General features: G+C 57.0%; 1 protein-coding gene across 1 annotated transcript; it reads left to right on the top strand.

The window, feature by feature from the left end:
- Positions 1 to 13,399: 13,399 nt before the first annotated feature.
- On the top strand, positions 13,400 to 13,996 carry LOC137363350 (octapeptide-repeat protein T2-like). Its single transcript, XM_068027208.1, has one exon. The coding sequence runs from the start codon at positions 13,400 to 13,402 to the stop codon at positions 13,994 to 13,996; it is 597 nt and encodes a 198-aa protein (XP_067883309.1).
- Positions 13,997 to 16,108: the final 2,112 nt, after the last annotated feature.

Below are 16,108 nucleotides of genomic sequence, written 5' to 3'. Positions count from 1 at the left end.
GATTATCGAGGGACAGTGTGATTATCGAGGGACAGTGTGATACCCGGGGGGACAGTGTGATTATCGAGGGACAGTGTGATTATCGAGGGACAGTGTGATACCCGGGGGACAGTGTGATACCCGGGGGTCAGTGTGATACCCGGGGGACAGTGTGATTATCGAAGGACAGTGTGATTATCGAGGGACAGTGTGATTATCGAGGGACAGTGTGATACCAGGGGGACAGTGTGATTATCGAGGGACAGTGTGATACCCGGGGGACAGTGTGATTATCGAAGGACAGTGTGATACCCGGGGGTCAGTGTGATACCCGGGGGTCAGTGTGATACCCGGGCGGACAGTGTGATTATCGAGGGACAGTGTGATTATCGAGGGACAGTGTGATTATCGAGGGACAGTGTGATACCCGGGGGGACAGTGTGATTATCGAAGGACAGTGTGATTATCGAGGGACAGTGTGATTATCGAGGGACAGTGTGATACCAGGGGGACAGTGTGATTATCGAGGGACAGTGTGATACCCGGGGGACAGTGTGATTATCGAAGGACAGTGTGATACCCGGGGGTCAGTGTGATACCCGGGGGTCAGTGTGATACCCGGGCGGACAGTGTGATTATCGAGGGACAGTGTGATTATCGAGGGACAGTGTGATTATCGAGGGACAGTGTGATACCCGGGGGACAGTGTGATTATCGAAGGACAGTGTGATACCCGGGGGTCAGTGTGATACCCGGGGGTCAGTGTGATACCCGGGCGGACAGTGTGATTATCGAGGGACAGTGTGATTATCGAGGGACAGTGTGATTATCGAGGGACAGTGTGATACCCGGGGGACAGTGTGATACCCGGGGGTCAGTGTGATACCCGGGCGGACAGTGTGATACCCGGGGGACAGTGTGATACCCGGTGGGACAGTGTGATACCCGGGGGACAGTGTGATACCCGGGGGACAGTGTGATACCAGGGGGACAGTGTGATACCCGGGGGTCAGTGTGATACCCGGGGGTCAGTGTGATTACCGGGGGACAGTGTGATACCCGGGGGACAGTGTGATTATCGAGGGACAGTGTGATTATCGAGGGACAGTGTGATACCCGGGGGACAGTGTGATTATCGAGGGACAGTGTGATACCCGGGGGACAGTGTGATACCCGGGGGACAGTGTGATTATCGAGGGACAGTGTGATTATCGAGGGACAGTGTGATACCCGGGGGACAGTCTGATACCCGGGGGACAGTGTGATTATCGAGGGACAGTGTGATACCCGGGGACAGTGTGATACCCGGGGGTCAGTGTGATACCCGGGGTCAGTGTGATTATCGAGGGACAGTGTGATTATCGAGGGACAGTGTGATTACCGGGGGACAGTGTGATACCCGGGGGACAGTGTGATTATCGAGGGACAGTGTGATACCCGAGGGACAGTGTGATACCCGGGGGACAGTGAGATTACCGGGGGACAGTGTGATACCCGGGGGACAGTGTGATTACCGGGGGACAGTGTGATTATCGAGGGACAGTGTGATACCCGGGGGACAGTGTGATTACCGGGGGACAGTGTGATACCCGGGGGACAGTGTGATACCCGGGGTCAGTGTGATACCCGGGGGACAGTGTGATACCCGGGGGACAGTGTGATACCCGGGGGACAGTGTGATTATCGAGGGACAGTGTGATACCCGAGGGACAGTGTGATACCCGGGGGGACAGTGTGATACCTGGGGGACAGTGTGATTATCGAGGGACAGTGTGATACCCGGGGGACAGTGTGATACCCGGGAGACAGTGTGATTATCGAGGGACAGTGTGAGACCCGGGGGTCAGTGTGATACCCGGGGGACAGTGTGATTACCGGGGGACAGTGTGATACCCGGGGGACAGTGTGATTACCGGGGGACAGTGTGATACCCGGGGGACAGTGTGATACCCGGGGTCAGTGTGATACCCGGGGGACAGTGTGATACCCGGGGGACAGTGTGATTATCGAGGGACAGTGTGATACCCGAGGGACAGTGTGATACCCGGGGGGACAGTGTGATTACCGGGGGACAGTGTGATACCCGGGGGACAGTGTGATACCCGAGGGACAGTGTGATACCCGGGGTCAGTGTGATACCCGGGGGACAGTGTGATACCCGGGGGACAGTGAGATTACCGGGGGACAGTGTGATACCCGGGGGACAGTGTGATTACCGGGGGACAGTGTGATACCCGGGGGACAGTGTGATACCCGGGGGACAGTGTGATTATCGAGGGACAGTGTGATACCCGAGGGACAGTGTGATACCCGGGGGACAGTGTGATTATCGAGGGACAGTGTGATTATCGAGGGACAGTGTGATACCCGGGGGACAGTGTGATACCCGAGGGACAGTGTGATACCCGGGGGGACAGTGTGATTACCGGGGGACAGTGTGATACCCGGGGGACAGTGTGATACCCGGGGGTCAGTGTGATACCCGGGGGACAGTGTGATACCTGGGGGACAGTGTGATACCCGGGGGTCAGTGTGATACCCGGGGGACAGTGTGATACCCGGGGGGTCAGTGTGATACCCGGGGGACAGTGTGATACCCGGGGGACAGTGTGATACCCGGGGGACAGTGTGATACACGGGGGGTCAGTGTGATACCCGGGGGACAGTGTGATACCCGGGGGACAGTGTGATTACCGGGGGACAGTGTGATACCCGGGGGACAGTGTGATACCCGGGAGACAGTGTGATTATCGAGGGACAGTGTGATACCCGAGGGACAGTGTGATACCCGGGGGGACAGTGTGATACCTGGGGGACAGTGTGATTATCGAGGGACAGTGTGATACCCGGGGGACAGTGTGATACCCGGGAGACAGTGTGATTATCGAGGGACAGTGTGATACCCGAGGGACAGTGTGATACCCGGGGGGACAGTGTGATACCCGGGGGACAGTGTGATTATCGAGGGACAGTGTGATACCCGGGGGGACAGTGTGATTATCGAGGGACAGTGTGATACCCGGGGGGACAGTGTGATTATCGAGGGACAGTGTGATACCCGGGGGACAGTGTGATTATCGAGGGACAGTGTGATACCCGGGGGGACAGTGTGATTATCGAGGGACAGTGTGATACCCGGGGGACAGTGTGATTATCGAGGGACAGTGTGATACCCGGGGGACAGTGTGATTATCGAGGGACAGTGTGATACCCGGGGGACAGTGTGATTATCGAGGGACAGTGTGATACCCGGGGGACAGTGTGATACCCGGGGGACAGTGTGATTATCGAGGGACAGTGTGATACCCGGGGTCAGTGTGATTACCGGGGGACAGTGTGATACCCGGGGGACAGTGTGATACCCGGGGGTCAGTGTGATACCCGGGGGACAGTGTGATACCCGGGGGACAGTGTGATACCCGGGAGACAGTGTGATTACCGGGGGACAGTGTGATACCCGGGGGACAGTGTGATACCCGGGGGTCAGTGTGATACCCGGGGGACAGTGTGATACCCGGGGGTCAGTGTGATACCCGGGGGACAGTGTGATACCCGGGGGACAGTGTGATACCCGGGGGTCAGTGTGATACCCGGGGGACAGTGTGATACCCGGGGACAGTGTGATACCCGGGGGTCAGTGTGATACCCGGGGGTCAGTGTGATACCCGGGGGGACAGTGTGATTATCGAGGGACAGTGTGATTACCGGGGGACAGTGTGATTATGGAGGGACAGTGTGATACCAGGGGGTCAGTGTGACACCCGGGGGACAGTGTGATTATCGAGGGACAGTGTGATACCCGGGGGGACAGTGTGATTATCGAGGGACAGTGTGATTATCGAGGGACAGTGTGATACCCGGGGGGACAGTGTGATTATCGAGGGACAGTGTGATACCCGGGGGACAGTGTGATTATCGAGGGACAGTGTGATACCCGGGGGACAGTGTGATTATCGAGGGACAGTGTGATACCCGGGGGACAGTGTGATTATCGAGGGACAGTGTGATACCCCGGGGACAGTGTGATACCCGGGGGACAGTGTGATTATCGAGGGACAGTGTGATACCCGGGGGACAGTGTGATTATCGAGGGACAGTGTGATACCCGGGGGACAGTGTGATTATCGAGGGACAGTGTGATACCCGGGGTCAGTGTGATTACCGGGGGACAGTGTGATACCCGGGGGACAGTGTGATACCCGGGGGTCAGTGTGATACCCGGGGGACAGTGTGATACCAGGGGGACAGTGTGATACCCGGGGGTCAGTGTGATACCCGGGGGTCAGTGTGATACCCGGGGGGACAGTGTGATTATCGAGGGACAGTGTGATACCCGGGGGTCAGTGTGATACCCGGGGGACAGTGTGATTATCGAGGGACAGTGTGATACCCGGGGGACAGTGTGATACCCGGGGGACAGTGTGATTACCGGGGGACAGTGTGATACCCGGGGGACAGTGTGATACCCGGAGGACAGTGTGATACCCGGGGGGACAGTGTGATACCCGGGGGGACAGTGTGATTACCGGGGGACAGTGTGATTATGGAGGGACAGTGTGATACCCGGGGGTCAGTGTGATACCCGGGGGACAGTGTGATACCCGGGGGGACAGTGTGATACCCGGGGGACAGTGTGATACCCGGGGGGACAGTGTGATACCCAGGGGTCAGTGTGATTACCGGGGGACAGTGTGATACCCGGGGGACAGTGTGATACCCGGGGGGACAGTGTGATACCCGGGGACAGTGTGATACACGGGGGACAGTGTGATTATCGAGGGACAGTGTGATTATCGAGGGACAGTGTGATTACCGGGGGACAGTGTGATACACGGGGGACAGTGTGATACCCGGGAGACAGTGTGATACCCGGGGGGACAGTGTGATTATCGAGGGACAGTGTGATTATCGAGGGACAGTGTGATTACCGGGGGACAGTGTGATACCCGGGGGTCAGTGTGATACACGGGGGACAGTGTGATTATCGAGGGACAGTGTGATACCCGGGAGACAGTGTGATACCCGGGGGGACAGTGTGATTATCGAGGGACAGTGTGATTACCGGGGGACAGTGTGATACCCGGGGGACAGTGTGATACCCGGGGTCAGTGTGATACCCGGGGGACAGTGTGATTATCGAGGGACAGTGTGATACCCGGGAGACAGTGTGATACCCGGGGGTCAGTGTGATACCCGGGGGTCAGTGTGATTATCGAGGGACAGTGTGATACCCGGGGGTCAGTGTGATACCCGGGGGACAGTGTGATACCCGGGTGTCAGTGTGATACCCGGGGGGACTGTGAGATACCCGGGGGGACAGTGTGATTACCGGGGGACAGTCTGATTCCCGGGGGGACAGTGTGATTATCGAGGGACAGTGAGATACCCGGGGGTCAGTGTGATTACCGGGGGACAGTGTGATTATCGAAGGACAGTGTGATACCCGGGGGGACAGTGTGATACCCGGGGGTCAGTGTGATACCCGGGGGTCAGTGTGATACCCGGGGGACAGTGTGATACCCGGGGGACAGTGTGATTATCGAGGGACAGTGTGATACCCGGGGGACAGTGTGATTACCGAGGGACAGTGTGATACCCGGGGGGACAGTGTGATTATCGAGGGACAGTGTGATACCCGGGGGACAGTGTGATTACTGGGGGACAGTGTGATACCCGGGGGGACAGTGTGATACCCGGGGGTCAGTGTGATACCCGGGGGACAGTGTGATACCCGGGGGACAGTGTGATACCCGGGGGACAGTCTGATACCCGGGGGTCAGTGTGATACCCGGGGTACAGTGTGATTACCGGGGGACAGTGTGATTACCGGGGGACAGTGTGATTACCGGGGGACAGTGTGATACCCGGGGGTCAGTGTGATACCCGGGGTACAGTGTGATTACCGGGGGACAGTGTGATTACCGGGGGACAGTGTGATACCCGGGGGGACAGTGTGATACCCGGGGTCAGTGTGATACCCGGGGGTCAGTGTGATACCCGGGGGACAGTGTGATACCCGGGGGGACAGTGTGATTATCGAGGGACAGTGAGATACCCGGGGACAGTGTGATTTCCGGGGGACAGTGAGATACCCGGGGACAGTGTGATTATCGAGGGACAGTGAGATACCCGGGGGACAGTGTGATACCTGGGGGACAGTGTGATACCCGGGGGGACAGTGTGATTATCGAGGGACAGTGAGATACCCGGGGACAGTGTGATTTCCGGGGGACAGTGAGATACCCGGGGACAGTGTGATTATCGAGGGACAGTGAGATACCCGGGGGACAGTGTGATACCTGGGGGACAGTGTGATACCCGGGGGACAGTGTGATACCCGGGGGGACAGTGTGATACCCGGAGGTCAGTGTGATACCCGGGGGACAGTGTGATACCCGGGGGTCAGTGTGATACCCGGGGGTCAGTGTGATACCCGGGGGACAGTGTGATACCAGGGGGACAGTGTGATACCCGGGGGTCAGTGTGATACCCGGGGGGACAGTGTGATACCCGGGGGGACAGTGTGATACCCGGGGGTCAGTGTGATACCCGGGGGGACAGTGTGATACCCGGGGGGACAGTGTGATACCCGGGGGTCAGTGTGATACCCGGGGGTCAGTGTGATACCCGGGGGTCAGTGTGATTACCGGGAGACAGTGTGATACCCGGGGGACAGTGTGATTACCGGGGGACAGTGTGATACCCGGGGGTCAGTGTGATACCCGGGGGACAGTGTGATACCCGGGGGACAGTGTGATACCCGGGGCACAGTGTGATACTCGAGGTCAGTGTGATACCCGGGGGGACAGTGTGATACCCGGGCGGACAGTGTGATACCCGGGGGTCAGTGTGATACCCGGGGGACAGTGTGATACCCGGGGGTCAGTGTGATACCCGGGGGTCAGTGTGATACCCGGGGGTCAGTGTGATACCCGGGGGGACAGTGTGATACCCGGGCGGACAGTGTGATACCCGGGGGACAGTGTGATACCCGGGGGTCAGTGTGATACCTGGGGGACAGTGTGATAGCCGGGGGACAGTGTGATACCCGGGGGGACAGTGTGATACCCGGGCGGACAGTGTGATACCCGGGGGTCAGTGTGATACCCGGGGGTCAGTGTGATTACCGGGAGACAGTGTGATACCCGGGGGACAGTGTGATTACCGGGGGACAGTGTGATACCCGGGGGACAGTGTGATACCCGGGGGACAGTGTGATGACCGGGGGACAGTGTGATACCCGGGGGACAGTGTGATACCCGGGGGGTCAGTGTGATGACCGGGGGACAGTGTGATACCCGGGGGACAGTGTGATGACCGGGGGACAGTGTGATACCCGGGGGACAGTGTGATACCCGGGCGGACAGTGTGATACCCGGGGGACAGTGTGATACCCGGGGGACAGTGTGATACCCGGGGGACAGTGTGATAGCCGGGGGACAGTGTGATACCCGGGGGGACAGTGTGATGACCGGGGGTCAGTGTGATACCCGGGGGGACAGTGTGATTACCGGGGGACAGTGTGATACCCGGTGGTCAGTGTGATACCCGGGGGACAGTGTGATACCCGGGGGACAGTGTGATACCCGGGGGGACAGTGTGATACCCGGGGGTCAGTGTGATACCCGGGCGGACAGTGTGATACCCGGGGGTCAGTGTGATACCCGGGGGTCAGTGTGATACCCGGGGGACAGTGTGATACCCGGGGGGACAGTGTGATACCCGGGCGGACAGTGTGATACCCGGGGGTCAGTGTGATACCCGGGGGTCAGTGTGATTACCGGGAGACAGTGTGATACCCGGGGACAGTGTGATACCCGGGGGTCAGTGTGATACCCGGGGGTCAGTGTGATACCCGGGGGTCAGTGTGATTACCGGGAGACAGTGTGATACCCGGGGGACAGTGTGATACCCGGGGGACAGTGTGATACCCGGGGGACAGTGTGATTACCGGGGGACAGTGTGATACCCGGGGGACAGTGTGATACCCGGGGGGACAGTGTGATACCCGGGGGTCAGTGTGATACCCGGGCGGACAGTGTGATACCCGGGGGTCAGTGTGATACCCGGGGGACAGTGTGATACCCGGGGGGACAGTGTGATACCCGGGGGTCAGTGTGATACCCGGGGGACAGTGTGATACCCGGGGGGACAGTGTGATACCCGGGGGTCAGTGTGATACCCGGGGGGACAGTGTGATACCCGGGGGTCAGTGTGATACCCGGGGGACAGTGTGATACCCGGGGGACAGTGTGATACCCGGGGGGACAGTGTGATACCCGGGGGTCAGTGTGATACCCGGGGGTCAGTGTGATTACCGGGAGACAGTGTGATACCCGGGGGACAGTGTGATTACCGGGGGACAGTGTGATACCCGGGGGTCAGTGTGATACCCGGGGGTCAGTGTGATACCCGGGGGTCAGTGTGATTACCGGGAGACAGTGTGATACCCGGGGGACAGTGTGATACCCGGGGGACAGTGTGATACCCGGGGGACAGTGTGATTACCGGGGGACAGTGTGATACCCGGGGGACAGTGTGATACCCGGGGGGACAGTGTGATACCCGGGGGTCAGTGTGATACCCGGGCGGACAGTGTGATACCCGGGGGTCAGTGTGATACCCGGGGGACAGTGTGATACCCGGGGGGACAGTGTGATACCCGGGCGGACAGTGTGATACCCGGGGGTCAGTGTGATTACCGGGAGACAGTGTGATACCCGGGGGACAGTGTGATTACCGGGGGACAGTGTGATACCCGGGGGTCAGTGTGATACCCGGGGGTCAGTGTGATACCCGGGGGTCAGTGTGATTACCGGGAGACAGTGTGATACCCGGGGGACAGTGTGATACCCGGGGGACAGTGTGATTACCGGGGGACAGTGTGATACCCGGGGGACAGTGTGATACCCGGGGGACAGTGTGATGACCGGGGGACAGTGTGATACCCGGGGGACAGTGTGATACCCGGGGGGTCAGTGTGATGACCGGGGGACAGTGTGATACCCGGGGGACAGTGTGATACCCAGGGGGTCAGTGTGATACCCGGGGGACAGTGTGATACCCGGGGGACAGTGTGATACCCGGGGGTCAGTGTGATACCCGGGGGGACAGTGTGATACCCGGGGGACAGTGTGATACCCGGGGGGACAGTGTGATACCCGGGGGACAGTGTGATACCCGGGGGACAGTGTGATACCCGGGGGACAGTGTGATACCCGGGGGACAGTGTGATTACCGGGGGACAGTGTGATACCCGGGGGACAGTGTGATACCCGGGGGACAGTGTGATACCCGGGGGACAGTGTGATACCCGGGGGACAGTGTGATACCCGGGGGACAGTGTGATACCCGGGGGTCAGTGTGATACCCGGGGGGACAGTGTGATACCCGGGGGACAGTGTGATACCCGGGGGACAGTGTGATACCCGGGGGACAGTGTGATACCCGGGGGACAGTGTGATTACCGGGGGACAGTGTGATACCCGGGGGTCAGTGTGATACCCGGGGGTCAGTGTCATACCCGGGGGACAGTGTGATACCCGGGGGACAGTGTGATACCCGGGGGTCAGTGTGATACCCGGGGGGACAGTGTGATACCCGGGCGGACAGTGTGATACCCGGGCGGACAGTGTGATACCCGGGGGGTCAGTGTGATACCCGGTGGTCAGTGTGATACCCGGGGGACAGTGTGATAGCCGGGGGACAGTGTGATACCCGGGGGGACAGTGTGATACCCGGGGGTCAGTGTGATACCCGGGCGGACAGTGTGATACCCGGGGGTCAGTGTGATACCCGGGGGTCAGTGTGATACCCGGGGGACAGTGTGATACCCGGGGGGACAGTGTGATACCCGTGCGGACAGTGTGATACCCGGGGGTCAGTGTGATACCCGGGGGTCAGTGTGATTACCGGGAGACAGTGTGATACCCGGGGGACAGTGTGATTACCGGGGGACAGTGTGATACCCGGGGGTCAGTGTGATACCCGGGGGACAGTGTGATTACCGGGAGACAGTGTGATACCCGGGGGACAGTGTGATTACCGGGGGACAGTGTGATACCCGGGGGACAGTGTGATACCCGGGGGACAGTGTGATGACCGGGGGACAGTGTGATACCCGGGGGACAGTGTGATACCCGGGGGGTCAGTGTGATGACCGGGGGACAGTGTGATACCCGGGGGACAGTGTGATACCCGGGGGGTCAGTGTGATACCCGGGGGACAGTGTGATACCCGGGGGACAGTGTGATACCCGGGGGTCAGTGTGATACCCGGGGGGACAGTGTGATTACCGGGGGACAGTGTGATACCCGGGGGTCAGTGTGATACCCGGGGGACAGTGTGATACCCGGGGGTCAGTGTGATACCCGGGGGACAGTGTGATACCCGGGGGGACATTGTGATACCCGGGGGACAGTGTGATACCCGGGGGACAGTGTGATACCCGAGCTCAGCGTGACGTCAATCAGGATATCTTGGCGTCTTTTGTGGAGGGGTTGATTTTTGTGATGGGGAACCCAGTTTAATAACCAACATGGACACATCACTCACCTCGCCAGCAAGCTGTCTGAACATTGCCTTAAAATTTTCATCAACGTCATCCTCGCTGATTTCTTCCTGAAACACGAGAGTGAGAAATCAGCAAAATCAGAGTGCAGGCCGAGAGCGAGGGAAATAAAGCAGATGGAGATTGAGAAATCAGAGAATTTCCATAGAACGAGAAAAAGGTCAGAAGAAGACAACAGAGCATGAATGAGATATCAACAACAGCTCCGAGTAAATGAGAAATCAGAGACAAATCATAGCATGAGGGGAAATTCAGAGTGGGAGGAGGCAGTATGAGAGAGCAATCAGCGAGTGAGCAAGAGAAATCTGAGTGAGAGGATGGAATCAGTGAGCATGAGAGTGGAATCTAAGAGAAAAAGTGAAAACAGAATGTCAGGGAGTGTGAGTGAAATCAGCGAGTGTGAGATCAGTGAATGTGAGTGAAATTAGCGAGTGTGAGATCAGTGAATGTGAGTGAAATCAGCGAGTGTGAGATCAGTGAATGTGAGTGAAATCAGCGAGTGTGAGATCAGTGAATGTGAGTGAAATCAGCGAGTGTGAGATCAGTGAATGTGAGAGAAATCAGCAAGTGTGAGATCAGTGAATGTGAGTGAAATCAGCGAGCCAGTGAAATCAGCAAGTGTGAGATCAGTGAATGTGAGAGAAATCATCAAGTGTGTGATCAGTGAATGTGAGTGAAATCAGCGAGCCAGTGAAATCAGCAAGTGTGAGATCAGTGAATGTGAGTGAAATTAGCAAGTGTGTGATCAGTGAATGTGAGTGAAATCAGCGAGCCAGTGAAATCAGTGAATGTGAGTGAAATCAGCGAGCCAGTGAAATCAGCAAGTGTGAGATCAGTGAATGTGAGAGAAATCAGCAAGTGTGAGATCAGTGAATGTGAGTGAAATCAGCAAGTGTGTGATCAGTGAATGTGAGTGAAATCAGCGAGCCAGTGAAATCAGCAAGTGCGAGATCAGTGAATGTGAGTGAAATCAGCAAGTGTGAGATCAGTGAATGTGAGTGAAATCAGCAAGTGTGAGATCAGTGAATGTGAGAGAAATCAGCAAGTGTGAGATCAGTGAATGTGAGAGAAATCAGCAAGTGTGAGATCAGTGAATGTGAGTGAAATCAGCGAGCCAGTGAAATCAGCAAGTGTGAGATCAGTGAATGTGAGTGAAATTAGCGAGTGTGTGATCAGTGAATGTGAGTGAAATCAGCAAGTGTGAGATCAGTGAATGTGAGAGAAATCAGCGAGCCAGTGAAATCAGCAAGTGTGAGATCAGTGAATGTGAGTGAAATTAGCAAGTGTGTGATCAGTGAATGTGAGTGAAATCAGCGAGCCAGTGAAATCAGTGAATGTGAGTGAAATCAGCGAGCCAGTGAAATCAGCAAGTGTGAGATCAGTGAATGTGAGAGAAATCAGCAAGTGTGAGATCAGTGAATGTGAGTGAAATCAGCAAGTGTGAGATCAGTGAATGTGAGAGAAATCAGCAAGTGTGTGATCAGTGAATGTGAGTGAAATCAGCAAGTGTGAGATCAGTGAATGTGAGTGAAATCAGCAAGTGTGAGATCAGTGAATGTGAGTGAAATCAGCAAGTGTGAGATCAGTGAATGTGAGTGAAATCAGCGAGCCAGTGAAATCAGCAAGTGTGAGATCAGTGAATGTGAGAGAAATCAGCAAGTGTGAGATCAGTGAATGTGAGTGAAATCAGCAAGTGTGAGATCAGTGAATGTGAGAGAAATCAGCAAGTGTGTGATCAGTGAATGTGAGTGAAATCAGCAAGTGTGAGATCAGTGAATGTGAGTGAAATCAGCAAGTGTGTGATCAGTGAATGTGAGTGAAATCAGCGAGCCAGTGAAATCAGCAAGTGTGAGATCAGTGAATGTGAGTGAAATCAGCAAGTGTGAGATCAGTGAATGTGAGTGAAATCAGCAAGTGTGAGATCAGTGAATGTGAGTGAAATCAGCGAGCCAGTGAAATCAGCAAGTGTGTGATCAGTGAATGTGAGAGGAATCAGCGAGTGTGTGATCAGTGAATGTGAGCGAAATCAGCAAGTGTGTGATCAGTGAATGTGAGAGAAATCAGCGAGTGTGTGATCAGTGAATGTGAGTGAAATCAGCGAGCCAGTGAATGTGAGTGAAATCAGCAAGTGTGTGATCAGTGAATGTGAGTGAAATCAGCAAGTGTGTGATCAGTGAATGTGAGTGAAATCAGCGAGCCAGTGAAATCAGCAAGTGTGAGAGCAGTGAATGTGAGAGAAATCAGCAAGTGTGTGATCAGTGAATGTGAGTGAAATCAGCGAGCCAGTGAAATCAGCAAGTGTGAGATCAGTGAATGTGAGTGAAATCAGCAAGTGTGTGATCAGTGAATGTGAGAGGAATCAGAATGTGAGTGAAAAATCGATGAGTGAGAGAGTGAAATCAGCAAGTGATCAGTGTGTAAGAAATCAGCAAGCCAGAGAGTAAAATCAGTGAGTGAGTGTGAAGTCTGCAAGTGAGGGATATCAGTGAGCAAGAAAGAAATCAGTGAGCATGAGTGATCAGTGAGTGAGCGAAAGTCAAATGGAATAAAATCAATGAGCGAGTGTAAAATCAGCGTGAGAAATATCATTGAGCAAAAGTGAAATCAGGGAGTGAATGTAAATTCAGCAAGTGTGAGAAATCAAAGAATGAGAGAGTAAAATCAGTGAGCGTGAAAGAAAAGTCAGTTAGCAAGTAAGCGGTCAGGGACCCGGAGCGGTCAGGGAACTGGAAGCCTCAGGGAACGGGAGCGGTCAAGGAACGGGAGCGGTCAGCGAACCGGAGCGATCAGGCAACTGCAGCGGTCAGCGAACTGGAGAGGTCAGGGAACTGGAACGGTCGGTGAACGGGAATGGTCGGCGAACCGGAGCGGTCGGTGAACCAGAGCGGTCAGCGAACGGCAGCGGTCAGCGAACGGCAGCGGTCAGCGAACGGGAACCGGAAGCATCAGGGAACCGGAAGCATCAGGGAACGGCAGCGGTCAGGGAACGGCAGCCTTCAGGGAACCCGAGCGGCCAGGCAACCCGAGCGGCCAGGGAACCCGAGCGGCCAGGGAACCCGAGCGGCCAGGGAACCCGAGCGGCCAGGGAACGGGAACCGGAAGCGTCAGGGAACCGGAGCAGTCAGGGAGCGGGAACGGTCAGCAAATGGCAGCGGTCAGGGAACCGGAGAGATCAGGGAACCCGAGCGGTCAGCGAACAGGAACCGGAAGCGTCAGGGAACCGGAGCAGTCAGGGAGCGGGAACGGGAACGGTCAGCGAATGGCAGCGGTCAGGGAACCGGAGAGATCAGGGAACCCGAGCGGTCAGCGAACAGGAACCGGAAGCGTCAGGGAACCGGAGCAGTCAGGGAGCGGGAACGGGAACGGTCAGCGAATGGCAGCGGTCAGGGAAGCGGAGAGGGAATTGAGTCATGGATGGAGTTGGAGTTTTGGGTCAAAAACCATTAGGCGTCTTTGGGATGCAGACGGAGGGCAAGAGGGCAGGGTCAGGAATCAGGGAGGCGGGGTCAGGGGCTTGGGAGGCGGGGTCGGGGGCTTGGGAGGCGGGGTCGGGGGCAGGGGAGGAGGGGCCGGGGGCCGGGGAGGCGGGGCCGGGGACAGGAGGCAGGGCCGGGAGGCAGGGCCGGGAGGCAGGGCCAGGTGCTGGGAGGCAGGGCCGGGAGTGAGGGCCGGGGGCTACTTGCCTCTTCCTCCAGATCGGCGGAGATCGGGTCATCCAACTCCCTGAAAGAGAGCAAACTCAGTCAGCCCGCACACTCGGTCTCAGCCCCCGCACGCCCGGTCTCAGCCCCCGCACACAGGGGGAGGGTTATGGATTCACAGTGTGACTAGCAGGAAAGCTCCTTTCCCCGGATTGTGCTGAGCCCACTCTTTTCCCCGGATCGTGCCCACCCTTATCCCCGGATTGTGCTGAGCCCACTCTTTTCCCCGGATTGAGCTGAGCCCACTATTTTCCCCGGATCGTGCCCACCCTTTTCCCCGGATTGTGCTGAGCCCAGCCTTATCCCCGGATTGTGCTGAGCCCACTCTTTTCCCCGGATCGTGCCCACCCTTTTCCTCGGATTGTGCCCACCCTTTTCCTCGGATAGTGCCCACCCTTTTCCTCGGATAGTGCTGAGCCCACTCTTTTCCCCGGATCGTGCCCACCCTTTTCCTCGGATCGTGCTGAGCCCACCCTTTTCCCCGGATTGTGCTGAGCCCACTCTTTTTCCCGGATTGTGCTGAGCCCACTCTTTTCCCCGGATTGTGCTGAGCCCACTCTTTTCCCAGGATTGTGCTGAGCCCACCCTTTTCCCCGGATTGTGCTGAGCCCACTCTTTTCCTCGGATTGTGCTGAGCCCACCCTTTTCCCCGGATAGTGCTGAGCCCACTCTTTTCCCCGGATAGTGCTGAGCCCACTCTTTTCCCCGGATAGTGCTGAGCCCACTCTTTTCCCCGGATTGTGCTGAGCCCACTCTTTTCCCCGGATAGTGCTGAGCCCACTCTTTTCCTCGGATTGTGCTGAGCCCACTCTTTTCCCCGGATTGTGCTGAGCCCACTCTTTTCCCCGGATTGTGCTGAGCCCACTCTTTTTCCCGGATTGTGCTGAGCCCACTCTTTTCCTCGGATTGTGCTGAGCCCACTCTTTTCCCCGGATTGTGCTTATCCCACTCTTTTTCCCGGATAGTGCTAAGCCCACCCTTTTCCCAGGATAGTGCTGAGCCCACTCTTTTCCCCGGATTGTGCTGAGCCCACTCTTTTTCCCGGATTGTGCTGAGCCCACTCTTTTCCCCGGATTCTGCTGAGCCCACTCTTTTCCCCGGATTGTGCTGAGCCCACTCTTTTCCCCGGATTGTGCTGAGCCCACTCTTTTCCCCGGATTGTGCTGAGCCCACCCTTTTCCCCGGATTGTGCTGAGCCCACTCTTTTCCCTGGATTGTGCTGAGCCCACTCTTTTCCCCGGATTGTGCTGAGCCCACTCTTTTCCCCGGATTGTGCTGAGCCCACCCTTTTCCCCGGATTGTGCTGAGCCCACTCTTTTCCTCGGATTGTGCTGAGCCCACCCTTTTCCCCGGATAGTGCTGAGCCCACTCTTTTCCCCGAATTGTGCTGAGCCCACTCTTTTCCCCGGATTGTGCTGAGCCCACTCTTTTCCCCGGATTGTGCTGAGCCCACTCTTTTCCTCGGATTGTGCTGAGCCCACTCTTTTCCCCGGATAGTGCTGACCCCACCCTTTTCCCCGGATTGTGCTCAGCCCACCCTTTTCCCTGGATTGTGCTGAGCCCACTCTTTTCCGAGGATTGTGCTGAGCCCACCCTTTTCCCCGGATTGTGCTGAGCCCACTCTTTTCCTCGGATTGTGCTGAGCCCACTCTTTTCCTCGGATTGTGCAGAGCCCACTCTTTTCCCCGGATTGTGCTGAGCCCACCCTTTTCCCCGGATTGTGCTGAGCCCACCCTTTTCCCCGGATTGTGCTGAGCCCACTCTTTTCCCAGGATTGTGCTGAGCCCACTCTTTTCCTCGGATTGTGCTGAGCCCACTCTTTTCCCCGGATTGAGCTGAGCCCACTCTTTTCCCCGGA

Source organism: Heterodontus francisci, unplaced genomic scaffold (genome assembly GCF_036365525.1).
Source record: "Heterodontus francisci isolate sHetFra1 unplaced genomic scaffold, sHetFra1.hap1 HAP1_SCAFFOLD_979, whole genome shotgun sequence".
NCBI classification, from domain to species: Eukaryota; Metazoa; Chordata; class Chondrichthyes; order Heterodontiformes; family Heterodontidae; genus Heterodontus; species Heterodontus francisci.
This window is presented reverse-complemented; position numbering and strand designations above follow the sequence as displayed.